At 46.1% G+C, this 17,310-nt stretch overlaps 3 protein-coding genes, 1 long non-coding RNA gene and 1 other non-coding gene across 9 annotated transcripts; 3 read left to right on the top strand and 2 right to left on the bottom strand.

Annotated features, from left to right (window-relative positions):
- The first annotated feature begins 466 nt into the window (after positions 1-466).
- sacm1la (SAC1 like phosphatidylinositide phosphatase a) lies at positions 467-8,103 on the top strand. Its single transcript, XM_049750484.2, has 20 exons — positions 467-633; positions 1,750-1,847; positions 1,989-2,063; positions 2,137-2,264; positions 2,744-2,893; positions 3,329-3,388; positions 3,472-3,505; positions 3,618-3,719; positions 4,022-4,107; positions 4,190-4,276; positions 4,348-4,416; positions 4,639-4,718; positions 4,837-4,935; positions 5,013-5,151; positions 5,222-5,291; positions 5,576-5,648; positions 5,743-5,836; positions 5,914-6,006; positions 6,084-6,141; positions 6,524-8,103. The coding sequence occupies exons 1-20, from the start codon at positions 605-607 to the stop codon at positions 6,658-6,660; spliced, it is 1,761 nt and encodes a 586-aa protein (XP_049606441.1). The 5' UTR covers positions 467-604; the 3' UTR covers positions 6,661-8,103.
- Positions 8,104-8,264: 161 nt separating this feature from the next.
- LOC125986685 (tRNA selenocysteine 1-associated protein 1) lies at positions 8,265-10,833 on the top strand. 3 transcript variants are annotated; one of them, XM_049750493.1, is made up of 9 exons: positions 8,267-8,466; positions 8,827-8,924; positions 8,994-9,108; positions 9,180-9,229; positions 9,319-9,450; positions 9,528-9,644; positions 9,979-10,177; positions 10,274-10,304; positions 10,375-10,833. In XM_049750493.1, the coding sequence occupies exons 1-9, from the start codon at positions 8,443-8,445 to the stop codon at positions 10,530-10,532; spliced, it is 924 nt and encodes a 307-aa protein (XP_049606450.1). In that variant the 5' UTR covers positions 8,267-8,442; the 3' UTR covers positions 10,533-10,833. The 3 variants fall into 3 exon arrangements, with proteins under 3 accessions (XP_049606451.1, XP_049606450.1, XP_068505059.1); XM_068648958.1 differs by having other exon boundaries at positions 8,268-8,466; positions 8,808-8,924; XM_049750494.1 differs by lacking the exon at positions 9,528-9,644 and having other exon boundaries at positions 8,265-8,466.
- A 209-nt stretch (positions 10,834-11,042) lies between these two features.
- LOC125987578 (U11 spliceosomal RNA) lies at positions 11,043-11,178 on the bottom strand. Its single transcript, XR_007488053.1, has one exon. It is a non-coding gene; the product is annotated as a U11 spliceosomal RNA (small nuclear RNA).
- Positions 11,179-11,201: 23 nt separating this feature from the next.
- On the top strand, positions 11,202-12,461 carry LOC125986692 (uncharacterized). The gene is made up of 2 exons (XR_007487741.2): positions 11,202-12,035; positions 12,203-12,461. It is a non-coding gene; the product is annotated as an uncharacterized lncRNA (long non-coding RNA).
- A 1,290-nt stretch (positions 12,462-13,751) lies between these two features.
- On the bottom strand, positions 13,752-17,277 carry si:ch211-152p11.4 (regulator of G-protein signaling 8). Of its 3 annotated transcripts, none has more exons than XM_049750490.2 (7): positions 16,975-17,277; positions 16,496-16,550; positions 15,960-16,447; positions 15,846-15,895; positions 15,573-15,706; positions 14,361-14,527; positions 13,752-14,295 (listed from the first exon to the last, which is right to left on the bottom strand). In XM_049750490.2, the coding sequence occupies exons 1-7, from the start codon at positions 17,170-17,172 to the stop codon at positions 14,125-14,127; spliced, it is 1,263 nt and encodes a 420-aa protein (XP_049606447.1). In that variant the 5' UTR covers positions 17,173-17,277; the 3' UTR covers positions 13,752-14,124. The 3 variants fall into 3 exon arrangements, with proteins under 3 accessions (XP_049606447.1, XP_049606448.1, XP_068505057.1); XM_049750491.2 differs by having other exon boundaries at positions 16,500-16,550; positions 16,975-17,242; XM_068648956.1 differs by lacking the exons at positions 16,496-16,550; positions 16,975-17,277 and having other exon boundaries at positions 15,960-16,489.
- Positions 17,278-17,310: the final 33 nt, after the last annotated feature.

Below are 17,310 nucleotides of genomic sequence, written 5' to 3' on the forward strand. Positions count from 1 at the left end.
TGAACTACTGGTTCCGCGTGTGCCACCTCCAGAAGCCTGCCACCACCAGGAAGAAAAGAGAGAAGCGTCGGCTTTCGATGCTTTATAAAGCTGGGCCCTTCTCAGTTTGAGATAGGTGGCGACATCAGTGCCTGACAGAAACTCGCTTACCAAAAAACCACAGACAATGTAGGCACATTTATAGCGTGGAGAGGAAAAAACGTGCACTTATTTGACATGATTCGAGGTTAATTAGTTTTACTGAGTTCGTCGGTTCTTTTTTTGTAACGAAAACGTAGAGGAGAGAAGAAATGTTCATTCTTAAAATCCTTTTAGTGGTGATTTTAAGTCAATGAAAAGATTGTAAAGCTACTCACAGCTACTAAAGAACAAATTCAAAATCAATGGAGCCACATACAGGTCAGGCACATTTCGTTTGCGCTTTTAGGGCGGGGTTATATGCTCATAGCCACGCCTTTCGTGGTTGCCAGATAACGTTGACAAACAGCAATTGAGGCACGAAGCTTTGTTCCGTGTTCAATATATTAGTGCTGGCAACACAAGCTCAGACGCTGCCTGGCTGGCTGTCACATTTGGGACGCTTGGTTAGGTCGACGGAGCGAAGATGGCGACCGCCTACGAGCGATACAATTTGTAAGTACATTCATTGACAATGTTTATTTTTTTTAAAGACACTATCTCGATCAAACTGTAGCCAGTAAGCTAGCCACAAGACGAGCGTAGCTACAACCTGGGAGGAAATTAAGCTGTTGCTAACGAGGTGCCAGGACAGCTAAAGTTCACTGAGTACTCTTGTTGGACCCGGAAGTACTGAAGTTGAAACTCATTATCCATCATTAAAATAAATTAATTATCCGCGCCAAGGCAAAACCTCAAAGTGTTTTGTCTCTCTGGAGATACGACCATTTTCGTCGACTGAGGCAGTTTATTTTCCGCTAGCTCGCAAATAAAATCGTTGCCAATGTTTATCCCAGAATTGACTTGATTGGACGCTTCTGGACTTGAAGAATATCTCGTGCCAGTGTGAGCGACATAGGAGGGAGGGAGGGAGAGGAAGGAAGGAAGGAAGGAAGGAAGGAAGGAAGGAAGGAAGGAAGGAAGGAAGGAAGAAAGAAAAAAAGACAGACAGACAGACAGACAGACAGACAGACAGACAGACAGACGTGTATTCCTGTATGCAATGCCAAACCTGCAACAGCCTTTCTTTTGTAACATTCCAGAAAAGCAATCTTGACCGCTTGCAAATTCTGTTTGAAATCTTGCTATGTCGTCACTCCATGATTTAGTTAAGACTAGTTGAAATGTAGTTCCAATGTATTCTTTGCTTCGAAACGAGCATTTCTCTAAACATATATTGAATGAAAAGACCAAAAGCAAGTCTACTGCTTTTTGAGCAAACTTTGGTGTGAGCCAAGGAACATGCAGTTAGTGGAGTTTGGATTATGAAAGGGCAACAATAGGTTGTTTGTGCAGCTCTCTCACTTGAGCACTGCTTGGTCCCATGGCTTCAGTTCTATTTGACGCTGTGGCTAAACATCAGGAATCTTCATCTGTTTCTGAGCACGACTCAGTTCCTGTGAGATTTAATTCCGAGCTCCGGCATCCCCGCCCTAATGATCATAAGCCATATAGGAGATGGATGGATGGATGGATGGAAGTTCCCATGGCTCTCTATCTGCATCATTGAGGCAGCAGCTGCCAGCTACCATGTCTTTGACGTACTATTGTAACCAGTAAATCTCTTGTCAGACACACCTCCCCAGAAAGGTTTTTCATTGAAGCCTGCGATGAAGGGGCTGATGCCGTCCTGACCATCGACAGGGTGTCAAACGAGATGACCCTTACAAGTAAGACCAACGACTCTTACAGACAATTGAGTGGCATATCGGTGCTATTCTGATGTTGTCTAACGACTTCATGCGGACTTGACAGGTGACATTTATCCTTTTGGCACTTTGTCAAAAGACTCATCTGTTTTGAATTGACAGGTAAAAAGGATATCCCTGCCTCAGCGGTGACCAGGCCAATTTGCGGCATCATGGGAACCATTCGCCTGGTTGCTGGTAGCTACTGTCTTTCATGGAAGCGTATGTCTTTGCGTGTATTGCAGATCTTGCACTGACTGACTTTCTGTAGGGATGTACCTCATCGTCATTACGAGGAAAAGAAATGTGGGCAGCCTCATGGGTCATGCAGTGTGGAAAGCCGTGGATTTTGACATCATCTCTTACAAGAAGACAATTTTGCATCTGTCAGAGATCCAGGTACAAAGAGAAGCAGGGAAAAGGTGCCGCTTGTAATTTGGAGCTTAGGCACTTTGCAAAACGAACCCTCAAAGGTCCTCATGGAACTACAGCCCCCGTGGAGAACATGTACTGTACGTAGTATATGTTGGTGTTTTGGATCCTGGGAAATGTTGGCAGTTCACATCAGGTTTCACTGCCGTGCAAATTGGCTTGGCGCTCTTATCCTATTATGCCAAGAGAGAGACACAAAGCCCAAAACCTTAACACGCGCGACTTGTGTTGAAAATTGTAAACGCTGAGACCAAATGAAAGCCTTTCCCCCCCAAATGTCTGAATAGAAAGTCTCTGCATGCTTCGGTTGAAATACACCAAGGACAACATTTTCCGTCCTTTGATGAGCTTCATCTTTTCCAATGGCTGCCGATTGAGTTCAACATTGGTGTGATCCACTTCCGCCTGCCTCTGCTAAGGAGGTTGTTTTCCTGTCATTTTCCTAGTCTCAAGAGAACAAGACCTTCCTGTCCATGCTAAACAATGTGCTGACCACAGACGGTTTCTACTTTTGCACGGATTATGACCTGAGCCACAGCCTTCAGCGGCTGGCCAATACCAGCCCCGACTTCCAGGAGATGAGCTTGCTCGAGAGGGTGAGTGAGTGAGTGAGTGAGTGAGTGAGTGAGTGAGTGAGTGAGTGAGTGAGTGAGTGAGTGAGTGAGTGAGTGAGTGAGTGAGTGAGTGAGTGAGTGAGTGAGTGAGTGAGTGAGTGAGTGAGTGAGTGAGTGAGTGAGCGAGCGAGCGAGCGAGCGAGCGAGCGAGCGAGCGAGCGAGCGAGCGAGCGAGCGAGCGAGCGAGCGAGCGAGCGAGCGAGCAGGTCAGCCAGGAGGTCGGCCAGCAGGTCGGTCGGCCGGCCAGCAGGTCGGTCGGCCGGCCAGCAACCCTAACCCTAACCAGCCAGCGAGCAATCAATCCGCCTCCCATCTCCCTCCTGGCCACCCTAACCACATGCCTTGTTAGTCCAATCTAACTTTCGCAATCGACGGCTCACAAACGAGAAGCGATAACGATATGTGTGCGTGTTTCAGGCAGATCAGAGGTTTGTGTGGAATGCAAATCTCCTTCGAGAGCTAGCGGCCGAGCCAGAGGTAACGTGACCAAAGGCCCTTTCACTTGCGGCCGGCTGTGTATTTTTCTAATCCGTCCTAATTTACCATCTCGCTTCCTGTAGCTCCACCGGTTTGCGCTCCCTGTTCTCCATGGCTGTATCCTTTTTTGCGCTCGTCGGAAACAAATTCAAACAGCTGACGTCCGAGCAAATGAAGAGATTCTTATACTTGTAGCAGACTAGTTTCCTTGCTCGATCTATTTGTCCAGTCATTGTCATGAAACCGTGTCGCATCAACGGGAAGATCTTTGAGTGGATCCTCATATCCCGCAGAAGCTGCTTCCGAGCTGGTGTCAGATACTATGTCAGAGGTAGGTAAGAAAAGTCTGCAGCGCCGCGCATATTACTTTCATGACTCAGGCTTACACAATGAGGCTCGAAGTTGAGCAATCTCAGACGATTCATTGAATCGGTTCCCGTGGGTGAGATTTCTTTTCTAATTCATCGTATGATATTGGCGCTAGGAACGGACGGATCCAGGGAAATTTGTCCAACATCGTACAAAAGATCGTTTTTCTGCCCATTTCTTTCAATCGCTTCCAGTTGATTGGAGTTCAAATGTTTTTGACACTGAGTAGTAGAAAAGATGCCAAGTCTGTGCTCTACTCCCCAGGCATTGATTCGGAGGGCCACGCTGCTAACTTTGTTGAAACGGAGCAGATGGTATTATACGAAGGAGCCAAAGCTTCCTTTGTGCAGGCAAGTGTAACTACAACTGTGACCGACCGACCGACAGACCGACAGACCAAGCAAGTGGTCAAATCCTTTTTCCGTCCCATAGACGAGAGGCTCGATGCCTTTTTACTGGAGTCAGAGGCCCAACCTGAAATACAAACCCAAACCCATTATCAGCAAAACCAGCAGTCACGTAAGGACAAGTCTTCAGTTGCTCTTTGAATGGCCGCAACTCCGTAGTAAGCGCTTGAAAATGTCTTTCAGCTGGATGGTTTCCAGAGGCATTTTGACTCTCAGCTTCTCATCTATGGCAAACAAACTCTTCTGAACCTGGTAAGTCTCCAATGAAATGGGGCCAAATCATTTGAGGTCATGGAGTCATTTTGACGCTCAGCTTCCAATCTATGGCAAACAAACTCTTCTGAACCTGCTAATGGGGCCAAATCATTTGAGGCCGCTCTGCTCAGATCATATGCTGTCTAGAATTGGAAAGCTTTCGCAATACGATGTACGTACAGCTCAATTTCCAAGTGCTCTTTTGATGGTGTTTTCCAGGTGAATCAGAAAGGCTCTGAAAAGCCACTTGAACAGGCATTTGCCAAGATGGTGGCTAGTACCAACAATGGATTGCTGAAGTAAGTGCCGCTCGTTGGGTTCCTTTCATTTTCTTTCCATTACTTTTTCAAAGCAAATGGAAAGGGTGCTATTTCTGTCTTCTATTCTCTTTGGAACATGAATGTTTTCCATCCTCAGTTACATCGCCTTTGACTTCCACAAAGAGTGTAGCCACATGAGATGGGATCGTCTCCAGATCTTGGTGGAAGCTGTGGCCGAAACGCAAGATGAATACAGGTGGTATTTCACACGGCAGCCGAATGAAAGCGTTGAAGGTTCGAGCGCAAAGGCCTTCCTTCTCTCCCTTTGCGCAGTTACTTCATGGTGAACCCGGACGGCAAGGTACTAGCCCAGCAGAAAGGCGTCTTCCGCAGCAACTGTATGGACTGCTTGGACAGAACCAACGTCATCCAGAGCCTTTTGGCACGACGCTCCTTGCAGTCTCAGCTCCAGGTAAACCTTGAGACAAAAAGGCCAATCAATCCATGAGCTTGACCATCCCTATGGGCTTGTCTCTCTACAGAGAATGGGGGTTCTGAATGTGGGACAGCGTCTTGAAGAACAGGCTGACTTTGAGAGGATCTACAAAAATGGTAAGCGCTACTTGTATCTACCTTGTTGTCACGTGACGTGACGTGACGTAAGCGTACTCTCTGTCTCTCTGTCTCTCTGTCTCTCTGTCTCTCTGTCTCTCTGTCTCTCTGTCTCTCTGTCTCTCTGCCTCTCTGCCTCTCTGCCTCTCTGCCTCTCTGCCTCTCTGCCTCTCTGCCTCTCTGCCTCTCTGCCTCTCTGCCTCTCTGCCTCTCTGCCTCTCTGCCTCTCTGCCTCTCTGCCTCTCTCACATGTGATGTGTGTGTGTGCTTTCTAATGGAATCAGCATGGGCTGACAATGCCAACGCATGTGCCGTACAGTACGCCGGAACCGGTGCGTTAAAAACCGACTTCACAAGGTACAGTCGCAAATCAAACGACTAACACTTGTTACTGACATGATTGTCGCAGCTTCTCACTGACCAAACGTTTTCTCCCTCTTTCCCGACTCAGGACAGGGAAAAGAACCCATTGGGGATTGTTGATGGATGGCTGGAACTCAATGATCCGCTATTACAAAAACAACTTCTCTGATGGCTTCCGACAAGTATGTTCCATACGCAGAATTCAAGCAAAATACGTGCAACAAGTGGAGGAAAATACGTACCCTTTCTTTGCTTTCAGGATTCAATTGACTTGTTCCTGGGCAATTTTGCCATTGATGAATCCGACGGCCCCGGTCCTCTCAGGGTGCAGAAAGACTGGAAGTTCCTCACCGTGAGTCCATGGCTATTTTGTCACTTTGCAGCGTCGGCAAATGAACTTCAATGTCGTCCTCTGATCTTGTTTTACAGCTACCTATCGTCATGTTGGTGGCATTCTCAATGTGCATTGTATGCTTTCTCATGGCTGGTGAGTTGTATTTCATCTCGACTATTATCAACCCTTTGCCATGAGAGCTTCAAGTTTAGTTAAGAAACATGGGGCAATGCTACGAAGAAATGAATAAGCATCATTTGAGCTGAAAGGCTTTTTTTTTTCTTTTCCTTCCTCGATGAGGAAGGCCTTGGTATGATATTCCATTTAGCACTTAGTATGACCTGACACACCCACCCTTGTGTCAGCTTGTTGCATTTCCTGTTTGACTGAGCAAACATGTTGGAATAGAAAAAATACATTCCAGACACGTGAGTGTGTTTTGCTCCCAAAGTGTCTTTTCTCTTGAAAGAATCCACTTGTTTCTAGTCAGTTGTTTCAATCAATAATATTCCGGGCTTTGTTTTCTTTCTTTCAGGTGACACATGGACAGAGACTTTTGCTTATGTGATGTTTTGGGGCGCTTGTAGCGCCATCACAGCCACCATCATCCTCTTTAATGGGCAAGACTTTGTGGATGCTCCTAAACTTGTTCACAAAGAGAAGATGGACTGAGCAAGTTGTGTGTGTGCGTGCGTGCGTGCGTGTGTGTGTGCGCGTGTGTGTGTGCGCAATCATCACTCTGAGTACCAGAGCAAGATGTATTGTCAACGTTTATCTCTTCACACGCTATCTGATGTGTCCATATTTGAGGGGTGAACAATTGGAGTCTTTTCAAAGGCGTTGATTATTGCGTTCTCAGCGGGGAGCTCGCAAATGATCACCAGGCGTTTGCCTAAACCCGATGAACTAACTCCTTGACGGCAACGCAACGTTGGCTGCCTTCTAAAGCGCTCGCAATAGGGATAGGAGCTTAAGATGTTTCGTGGTGTGTTACACAGACAAATGAAGCAGGATTAGGGTTCATCTGTTCCAAAAGGCATGTAGTCAAAAGGATTGGATTGTGATCAACAGCGTTTCCTCTTGGCAAAACACTTTTGGTTGTCCTGTCAACTTTCTACCATTCCTGTATTCTTCAGTTGCCTTCTTTTTTGTGTGTACGTCAGGATTCTTTAGTCTACATTGTCATTCTCTGTGTACAATTTTGTGACGGAATAGGGAGCGAGCGAGCGAGCGAGCGAGCGAGCCTTACCGCAACTCGTGAAAAGCAACAATCGTCCCTCCAAGCTAAAAGAGCTTCATTGCGCAAATGATGAATTTTGTATGATTGAACTTCCTTAGAAATGTACTCACAATGGCTGCCAAGACCAACTGACATATACAATTAAGATAACTGGATAGTAACAACTTGTATGTAATTGTTGCATTATTACATTAAATAGTATCAATATTCCTGAAGTTTTGAACAGTTTTTTTTCATGTATGCAAATTTTTGTTGACTTGTACTGCTACATTTATCACTAAGCCATTCATCGTGATATTTATTTCTCGGAGTGTGGTATAAGAAATGCACAGAAATGATCATGATTTGTAAATGACACATTGTCATGTTTGCAAGAAAGCTACTCAATTGCACAGACAACTTCATGTTGCTTCAACTGACACATTTTGCATATTTGACGGATGACCTTGCGTGACTTTGGGTTTCTATTTACAGTCCTAATGTGTATTGTGTTGTCATTATGTTGACATAGTATATACTATATATATACACACACGTGTATACACATTATAATAAGTGATCAATATTTTCATATCCTGTACCAGCATTCGTATCATGTCGTAGTTGCTTCTGTTGTGATTCAACCTCTAGCTCATCTGTTCTCAATTATTTTTTGCAAAATTGTCAACGCTTGTGATTTCAAAATGTCAACTTGGTTATTCGCGGGGATTTGATGGTGTCACAAATCTCACGATGTATTGACACTACATTGTATTTTGGATCCAGGTCGACCAATTTGTGATTCTCCTCGGCAGTCAACTCAATTTAAGCCTTCATCACTTTGTTTAAATACTGTATATTTGACAATAAACTACCGTGAACGGACATCTATTCTACGGCATTGCCTTGTGTTTTGAAAGGCTACTTTTCGAAAGCGCTTTTCAAATGAACTCGAGTGAAGGAAGCCATCACAGACTGCCAAATGCTTTGGTAATTCTTGTACAGTAGGTGGCACTGTGCAACCAAAGTGTGTTAGGCCAGATCAAAAGAAGAAGAAGAAGCGGGCCGAGTCAGGCATTTCCGGCACGTTGACTGACGTCGACTCGTACAGCTAGCGATGCTAGCACGTCTGCGCTAGCGCGCCTTCTTGTTAGCATGTGGGCGCTAATACTTTTATTTCCATCTTCCTTTGGCTTGTAGACTCCAGTTCCAAATCCTGTATTGTCGACCACACCATGAGTACATTATGGATGGGGAATGTAAGGTCATATCTTCTTTTTTGGGGGGGAAGTATTAGAGGAGATATTGAAATGCGGCCAGATGGTCACGTTAGCTAAGCTCAACGCGGGCGCACCATGCTAGCAACAGCTAACTATGCGCCATTAAAACGATGTGTTGAGCCCTTTCTGTCATTAAGTATATACGATAGCGTTGTGAATTTTCTGCACGTTTGTTTCAACTCTCACAATTTGCTCTTTCAACGTGTTGTATTCACTTACTTCGTCGCCAACGTCAGCAGCTCTCAGCAGCTCGCACCAATAGCAATAGATGACTGACTACATGTGACCTGAGCATTGAATTGCTCGTTATCTGAATTTAGTTTCTATGCTGCTCTGTAGCTGGATGCTTATATGGACGAGAAGTTCATCACCAGAGCCTTTTCTACCATGGGTGAGCAGGCCGTCAGTGTTCGGATCATACGCAGCAAAGTTCCAGGGTGAGTGTCTAAGCTTCCGTCGAGTTCTTGTTGTTACTGTACATGTGATTCGAATTTGCCCTTTGACAGTGCGCCACCATCCAGCAGTGCATTAGGTTATTGTTTTGTGGAAATGGCCGATGAGGCCACAGCTGAAAGGTGTCTTCGCAAAATAAACGGGAAATCTCTACCAGGAGCCAGTCCGGTATGAAGAATTGTTGGCGAGTTTGTCATTATTTCTGATCGGGTAACACGTTGCACTTATTTGTCCCGCAGCCTACAAGATTCAAGTTAAACCGAGCCACTTTTGGCAAACAAGAAACAGGGTGAGTCGAAGTGAAGATTTGAAAGTGGCCTACCTACCATCCATTTTGTTGTTGACACATCACAATTGATCCCGCTTCATCTTTTGTAGTCAGATGTATTCTTTGTTTGTGGGAGATCTCACTCCGGAGGTCGACGATGGAATGTTGTACGAGTTCTTCTACAATCGATTCCCTTCCTGTCGGGGAGGAAAAGTGGTGCTGGACAGTATGGGAAACTCCAAGTAAGTCGAGAATGTCAAACGTGGGGGAACGGGAAAAAAAAAAAAATGCGATTGAGACGTTGCGTGTTTTGCTGTAGGGGTTGCGGCTTTGTCCAGTTCCCGGACGAGCGCCTGCAGAAACGCGCACTTGATGAGTGTCAAGGAGCTGTGGGATTGGGGGGTAAACCCCTGCGACTCAGCTTGGCAGCCAGCAAGTACGTTGGTTTCAGAATGCTTTTTGCACGGCGTTGTTATGGAACTCCAAAGTGATATCCAACGACCGGAGCAAATGCTCTTGTTTTTCGCCAATTGCGTTCGTCAACCATCTAATCTGCAGCGTGATTTCAAGTCGTTTGATTGGTTGCTTTTCCCAAACGGTTCAGTCACCGCTCCACGTTATTGTCGAACGTTGCCAACTTGACAGGAATGTAACGCGTTTGAGTTGCTCTCCTTCTCTACGTGACATTTGTCAACATGTACTGAAGTATTTCATGCCTGAATGGTATTTCCCGACACGTGCGGTCGGTTGTGTGTGTGCGCCTGCTGCAGTTTAAGGAACAGACCGCTGCAGCCCGAGACCAAAGCATGGCCGACAGGCACCGGCTACACGCCACCGTACGACCAGTACAGCCAGTACCAGCAGCAGGCCTATCCTAACTATTACTCCTCCTGGGGCTACGATCAGACGGCAGCGACGTACGGCTACACGTACCCGCAGTACGATTACTCGCAGTACGCCCAATCGCAGGTAAGCTCTCCTTTCCGTTTTTGGAATCCGACGTGCCTATTTTGTAAATAGCAATTCTGACATCGGTTTTTTTTTTTCTCGTTTTCCTCTTTCCAGGAAATCGATCTTCAGGACGATGGACTCGAAGGTTTGTTCAGATCCATCACAAACTCATTACTGTCGTGGTGTGTTTCAGTCAGAAAGTGTCTGTGTTGCAGATCCATCAGCAGAGCTGGATGTGGTGGAAACCAACAAAAGGTTCTTCCAGAATAGCGAAGAACTGTATGATGCTCTCATTGACTGTCAGTGGAAATCAGCAGAGTTCTCGGCAGAACAGGACGAACTGATGTTAACCATACCGGACCCGCTTTCCTAGTAAAGGCGGATGCAGTCGCTTCGTGAGAATTTATTTACAGACATCTGCTAGAGCATTGACAGTATGGACTTTTCTTCGAAATGTCTAGGCATACTTGTTCTCAGTCAAGTGAGCCAAGCGGATCATTTTGTTAGGACAAAAATGCTTCTTTTTTCTTTCATATGCAAGTTGTGCCGAAGGTTTTTGCCAACAAATTTTAAGCTTGATGTTAGAATACATCATTAGAAAATTGACTTGTGTTGCATGCGTTTTGTTTGATGTGTTTTTCATTCTTTTGTCTTCAATAAATGTCTGATTGAAATGGTTTCTCTTGTCTCATCAAATTACATCTGCGATCAGGAACGCTCAATTCAGATGAGGGATTTTGGTGCTTCGTTCAAGTCTGCAGTGTCCAACATGAACACACCTCGGCCTTGATTCAATGTTCTCCTTCGCCATTGGTTGAGGCGCAGTGCGGCTGCGATGCAGACGTGCCAGCATCGGCCGGTTTGGTCATTTACCATCATAGAGCGGGACACCGGAACAATCGGTTACCAGTTTTCCCAGAGGCAAAAATTGTGCTTCCGAAATCTCTTGATTTAGATTCCGCGAACAACTTCCCGTTAAGGTCGTCATCCGAAACACTGACGTTATTGAAGCCCTTTTTAACGTACACTCGGTTGCAGTTCTTCTATGTTCACTGGTAAAACGTTTCTCTGTCGCGGTGTCACAGTCTAAGCAAAAGTTGGTGAATAATATTTAAAATGGTATAAAATTGTTGGTAATATTATTAATACTAAGACGGAGATGACAAAGTTCACAGTGGTTGCGGTTGTGTTAATATGTGAATGTATTTGGAGGCTGGTAAAATGCTGCGTTTTGCATTGTGGGTAAGCAGTTTCTTGGTTTTGATTGGTTACTTTTGCGACTCTACTCAAAAAGGAGTCCGTTGATTGGTTAGTGATACATTGGCGAGTACGCCGAAGCTGCAAAAGAGATGGCTATCTATTTTTCGAGAAAATGGAATAGGATAACAGGAGTTTAGCATAGCCCCGTCCGTCTCTTGCGTAAGCAGACATATCATGGAAAGAAAATCCACTTTTCTTGCATTTAAATACATTTTATTGTGCACTTGGAGTCTCGGGAGAAAAGTTGAACGTATCCCTCCCGAAGTTGTCCTCTTCTGGGGTATACTATTTACGCCGTTCGCCGTTGATCCGTTTTCTCATAAGTATTTTCATCTGTTACCTTGTTTTATCTGTGACTTATTATTATCTTTGACGTCACGGTCATTGGGGCGGTGGCACTACTAAACAAGATAACGGATGCGGCCAAATCCGCCATCTTTTTTACTCGGAGACAATTTTGTTGTCCAAACAACTCAAGGATGCAGAAGTGGAGAAATGTTCCGTTGTTGGATGCAATTATGCACGCAACTCAGCATCAGAACCTCGAAGACGTGCCGGGTTGATTGAATTGTTCAGGTCCTGCTTGCCTGCAACGGCGGACACAGTAAAGCGGGCGGTAAGCTTATGATCTTAATATTGTGTGTCTATGATGCCCTCGTTTTCATAGGCCTGAGACTGTTTGTGATTCAGGGCTATACAAATGAACTTGACTTGACTCTCGCCCCATTTAAGTGTCCATCCATTTTCCATATTCCCAGTTTATGTGTATATCTGTCATCTCAGGAACACCCCTGATGCACCCCCAAATCCAAGGAAGGAAGCAATAGGCAGGAACCAGAAGCGTCCTAACAACACGTACAGCGAGGGTTCGAGCTTGGTCCAAAACGTTGAGATGCACTTCACCCAGAATTTGGGCGTAAGGGGGAGCAACACAAACAACGATGCCTGAGAAACCAGGCTCCAATTACCTGAGCTAGATGTCTTGCGGAGGAGGTGTGGCAGGATTATAAATTACAGTAAAATAAAGCTTTGTGCAAGTGTGCTGGAGCGCCGAGGTGGTTTTTCTTGAAGCAGAGGTGGTGTGTGTGTGTGTGTGTGTGTGCGCGCACCAGCATGGAACATAAAACACATTTGACTTTTTGAGCGTTTGGACCATAACTATTTGAAACATTTTCCACTATGAGCTGTGTCAAGTTGGACATGTCAAGCATGTGGAACTGCTGCTACTTGTCAAAAGTCATCAGAATGTCAAGTTGGAGGCAACTCACACATTTCTCTACAAATTGTCTTAAAAATGTTAGCCCTTTTAAGAGTAAAACAAAACTTACCCCCCCCCCCCCCCAAAAAAAAAAACCACTCATTGGTAACCAGTGAGGGAGGCTACTTGCTTTATACTTTTGACTGTTGTTTTTATACCAATAAATGCCATCATAAATGTTTCATACCAATGAACATTTCTGTATTTACTTGATCAACCTAAACTCCTGCTTTTCTTCTCGGTTGGGGGAAAAAAAATGATTTGACACACCTTCAAATTGTCGTTTAAACAAGGTGTAAATCACTGGTAACAGTCAAGGGCCGGAAAGACAGATTCAACTTTGTCCTGGAATCCTATTTTTGGGGTGACACGTAAGTTGGAAAGAGAAAAGTACGGACAAGTAGAATGTTCTCAAACTTACACTTGACTCTACTGAAAGAAAAGTAAGCGAGTTGTAAGACCTTTGTCACTCGGTTTGAAGCTGACAGGAGACAAACCCAGGCGGGCAAGGCAGGCAGGCAGGCAAGGTGGGCAAGGCAGGCAAGGCGGGCAAGGCAGGCAAGGCAGGCAAGGCGGGCAAGGCAGGCAGCCAGCCAGGCAGGCAGCCAGCCAGCCAGCCAGCCAGGCAGACAAGCAGACAGGCAGACAGACCCTGAGGCATTTTCCCATGCACTGTCACTCATTCTTGAGCACACGAAATGGCTCAGTGGCTCGCTCGCTTAAAGTATTTCAACGGATGCCGCTGAGCACAAGTGCTTGCTTTTGCAGCAACTCCTAACAATGATGGCAAATGTATGATGCAATGCACCATGTGTAGCTTTAACAACCAGACTTTCATTTCTAGTAGCTTCTCACCGAGAAGAGAAATAGTCTGGCTAAACCTGTTTTTCCTCTCCATTGGTAAAAGAAATTGTCTAAGTGAATGAGGAATGGCATACATTAGGCAGCGACACGGAAGGCGTTTAATGATTAAAGAGCTGCACGCGCACTTTGAAGGCTCATGGAAATGGGTGAGCGTTTCCTTTTCCAACCCAAGAAGAAAGAGCTGCACAAAAGAGTTCAGAATTCCGCACGTGAATGTGGTTCACTTTATCCCCGCAAAGTTGGTGTTTTACAAAATCACCCGAAGCATCGGTACGAGCGCTTGAATTCAGATGAAGTTCAAAATGAACTACATTTTTTTACAATTATTATACGGTGTAATGGTATAACCCAATTCATATAGGGCAGTCTCTAGATTCGTAGAATATCAGCAAATTTATTTTAAAAAAAAAAGGCTTTATTCTCAGAGCAGTCTTTTATCTCATTTGTTATTCTTGTGTTTTTATTATGACATGATTATTCTTGCTCTAGTAGTCCTTTTGGTGTGGGAGTATCCAAGGCCATGGCGTTCTGCAATCAAAATGCGTCTGCTCTGCTCTGCTCTGCTCTGCTCTGCTCTGCTCTGCTAGTCGGCCTCCTGGAGTAAAGAGAGGTAGATGTTGGACTGGATGAAGCGGTGATAACAGTCTGTGTCCAGCAGCGAGTAGATGCGCTTCTGCGCGAGGGACAGAGACGTGCGAGAGGGAGCCCGCAGCAGACGGATGGTCAGATCTCTGGTCTTGCTATCGATGTTCACCTGGATCAAGACAAAAGTAAGTACACGAGCAGCCAGAACGAGCAGACAAGCAGGCCCGCCCGTACCTCCCGAGGCGAACCGGGTCGGATGTAAGTGTCGCAGATGTCCTTTGCCCTCCTCTGCAAGCTGAAGTTGTGGGACGATTGTTTGTACTGCTCACAGGCCAGATAGAACTGCAGGTTTTCCTCGCTGAACTCGGAACGGAGGAATGCCCCGAACACCGAAAGGCCGGCTGAGAGAAGGAGAAAGATGAGAGTATGTATCAGTTGCAACCAGAACGAGAAGTGTTCCATCTCCACTTTTGATGAGTATGGAGCATGACGGGCCACCTGGCATGATGCACTTGTGGGCTAACAAGCTGATACAGCACTGAGTCACCTCGTGTGCAAGTTCCAACTCCCACTTTGCACTGATACGAAGTCACAAGGGCCTGAAGTGATGCCTACTTGGAAGTTGGATTTGTGATTGGAATAGGTCGTCAAGAGGTTTGGACATCTCACATCTTGCACCACCTTCCAGCTCAAGTTCCAACAGGAAAGGCTTTGGGACAGACTAAAGCAATTTAGAACAGTGGAGGTGCTCACTATCAAATCTATTCATAGAAGCAAGCAGCAGCAGCAGCAGCAGCAGCAGCAGGCTGGCTAGCTGGCTGGCTGGCTGGCTGGCTGGCTGGCTGGCTGGCTGGCTGGCTGGCTGGCTGGCTGGCTGGCTGGCTGGCTGGCTGGCTGGCTGGCTGGCTGGCTGACTGGCTGACTGGCTGAAAGACTTTATTTAGCTAATTCATAGAAGCAAGCAGCAGCAGCAGCAGCAGCAGCAGGCTGGCTGGCTGGCTGAAAGACTTTATTTAGCTACGTACTTTAACAACAGATGTTAACAAGCAACACTTTCACTTTCAGACTTAAGCTTTCACTAGATTACAGGTTTGGCGTAAGTGTAAGTCACTAGTCTGAACTTTTTTAGGTTATAAAATGGACACAAATAAATCTGTGGCTTGCTCGCTTCAGCCTTTTACGTTTCATGAGCCCTCTGTAGAAAGGTTTTCTCCGAGCTCTGTTTTAGTAGTCACGCTAACGAAACCTGTACTCGCAACATACGTGATGTTTTTCAAAGGCTCACTGAGGCCAAGTGTGTTTATGAGATGATCTCACAAGGATACAGGAAATAATTGAGGTGGATACGCATTCCAGAGAGAGGAAAAACGACAACAACAACAGAAAAAGCTCAATCAGGGAAATGAGGGGCTATTAAGATTTTTCAGCAGATGAGTATGTACTCACTGGGACTGGCCAGCAGGTAGTCCAGGGACTCGCCCCATTTTTCAAGTTCTTCTCGACTTAATGCGTGCCTCCTGTTGTGGCCCACCTGGCTCCACTGACGCATGAAGAGCAGGCGCGACCGCCTCTCTTTGGCACTGTGGACGCGAAAGAGACGAGCCATAGTGTGAAAAAAATTCACCGGTAATTAGACGTGGGCTTTTTGTGTTTTTTTTTTTAAGCCCAAGCGTGCAGCCCGAATCCGAAGTCACAAGATATCGATCGTAACAGTCTTACCTGTCTTTGGGTTCTGTGTTTGAAAGGTTGGAGTTTGAGGAATGGGGACTCTGAAATACATCGCATCATTAACATGGGAGTACTTCACCAAGCAAGTCTAAATTTGGGAGCTACCTGGCCAAACAGATTCTTCAGGTGCAGTTTCGCTGCTGAAAGTTTGGCCTTATGCTGGTGCCGATGCGGAGATTTAGGCGAAAATGGACGGGAGAAAAGTGAAGCGGACGGCGAAGGTAGCTCATCTCTTTCGACACTCTCCGTGCTTCCCTTTGCAGCCGGGGCCAGTTGGCCGTCACTATAGGCCCGATAGCCTTCGCCGAAGCCACAAACGTCCAGGTGGCTCTTGCTCTTTTTGTCCAGCTCTCTCAGGTCCTCCACACTGACGCTGACCTCCTTAACAAGTTCTCTCTTGGTACTTGGCTCCTGAACGGTCGGACGCTGCTCTCCATCTAGCTCGACTTGAGCAACATCAAGTGAGTATGTGCCGGATTCTCGGCGCGTGTCCTTTTCTGCTCTCTTTAGTTCCGTCTTCCTCCATGGGAAGGAATCAAGATCCAGGAGGGATCCCTCGGAGCTGAATCTCCGCAGACTGGCCATGTGAGATGGTAGGTAGGTAGGTAGGTAGGTAGGTAGGTAGGTAGGTAGGTAGGTAGGTAGGTAGGTAGGTAGGTAGGTCGGTCGGTCGTAAGGGGCAGGGAATGGAAGGAGCTGCAGCAGCAGAAGAAGGGGAAGAGAAATAGGTTAAGGTGCGGAGAGAGTCGAGTCGAGGCGCAGGCTGTTGAATGAATGATTGTTGGCGTTTGGGGAAGTGTTCACATGGAATAATGAGTCATAGAAAGAGTTGCACAAACAAGTGAAGCCAGAGTCGGAATTGTTCACGTCGTGGTTTGGCCATATATCAACTTTGTCGAAATGAACCGCATCAGAAATGACGAACATGATTCAAGCATTCATGGCACTTATTTGAGCAGAATGCTTGACTGTCACACCTTGGCTTTACTTGAAGCTAAAGTGTAGTGTAGTGTAGTGTAGTGTAGGGTGACAAACAAATAGTAACTCGTCGATTTTTGCCACAGACATGCATTCATTAACATGCGGTCATATCATACATGAAAGAATGAAAGTTGATTACCTCTCTTTCCAGGTGTTTTAGGCTATTTCCATTGGAGATCGTTCCTGCCGATCCCGTGGGTGGCGCTTGCAGCAATAAAAGGCTCAGAGTCCGCCAAATACGACTGACTTCAAGCAGCGTCGACACTCTCGCTACTCCGTCGCATTGGGACTTGCCTCCTTCAAAAGATAGCCATGGCACACAGTGACAACAAGACATGAGGGGAAAATTCCGCAAAGTATTTCCAGTGACACTTGAGGCACTGGCCTCCTCCCCATGACTCGCCACACCTTGACTGACGTGTGTCTGAACTTGTCGGAGAGGACACGCATACGCACGCACGCACGCACGCACGCA

The sequence above is a fragment of the Syngnathus scovelli genome, chromosome 19 (assembly GCF_024217435.2).
Source record: "Syngnathus scovelli strain Florida chromosome 19, RoL_Ssco_1.2, whole genome shotgun sequence".
Lineage (NCBI taxonomy): Eukaryota > Metazoa > Chordata > Actinopteri > Syngnathiformes > Syngnathidae > Syngnathus > Syngnathus scovelli.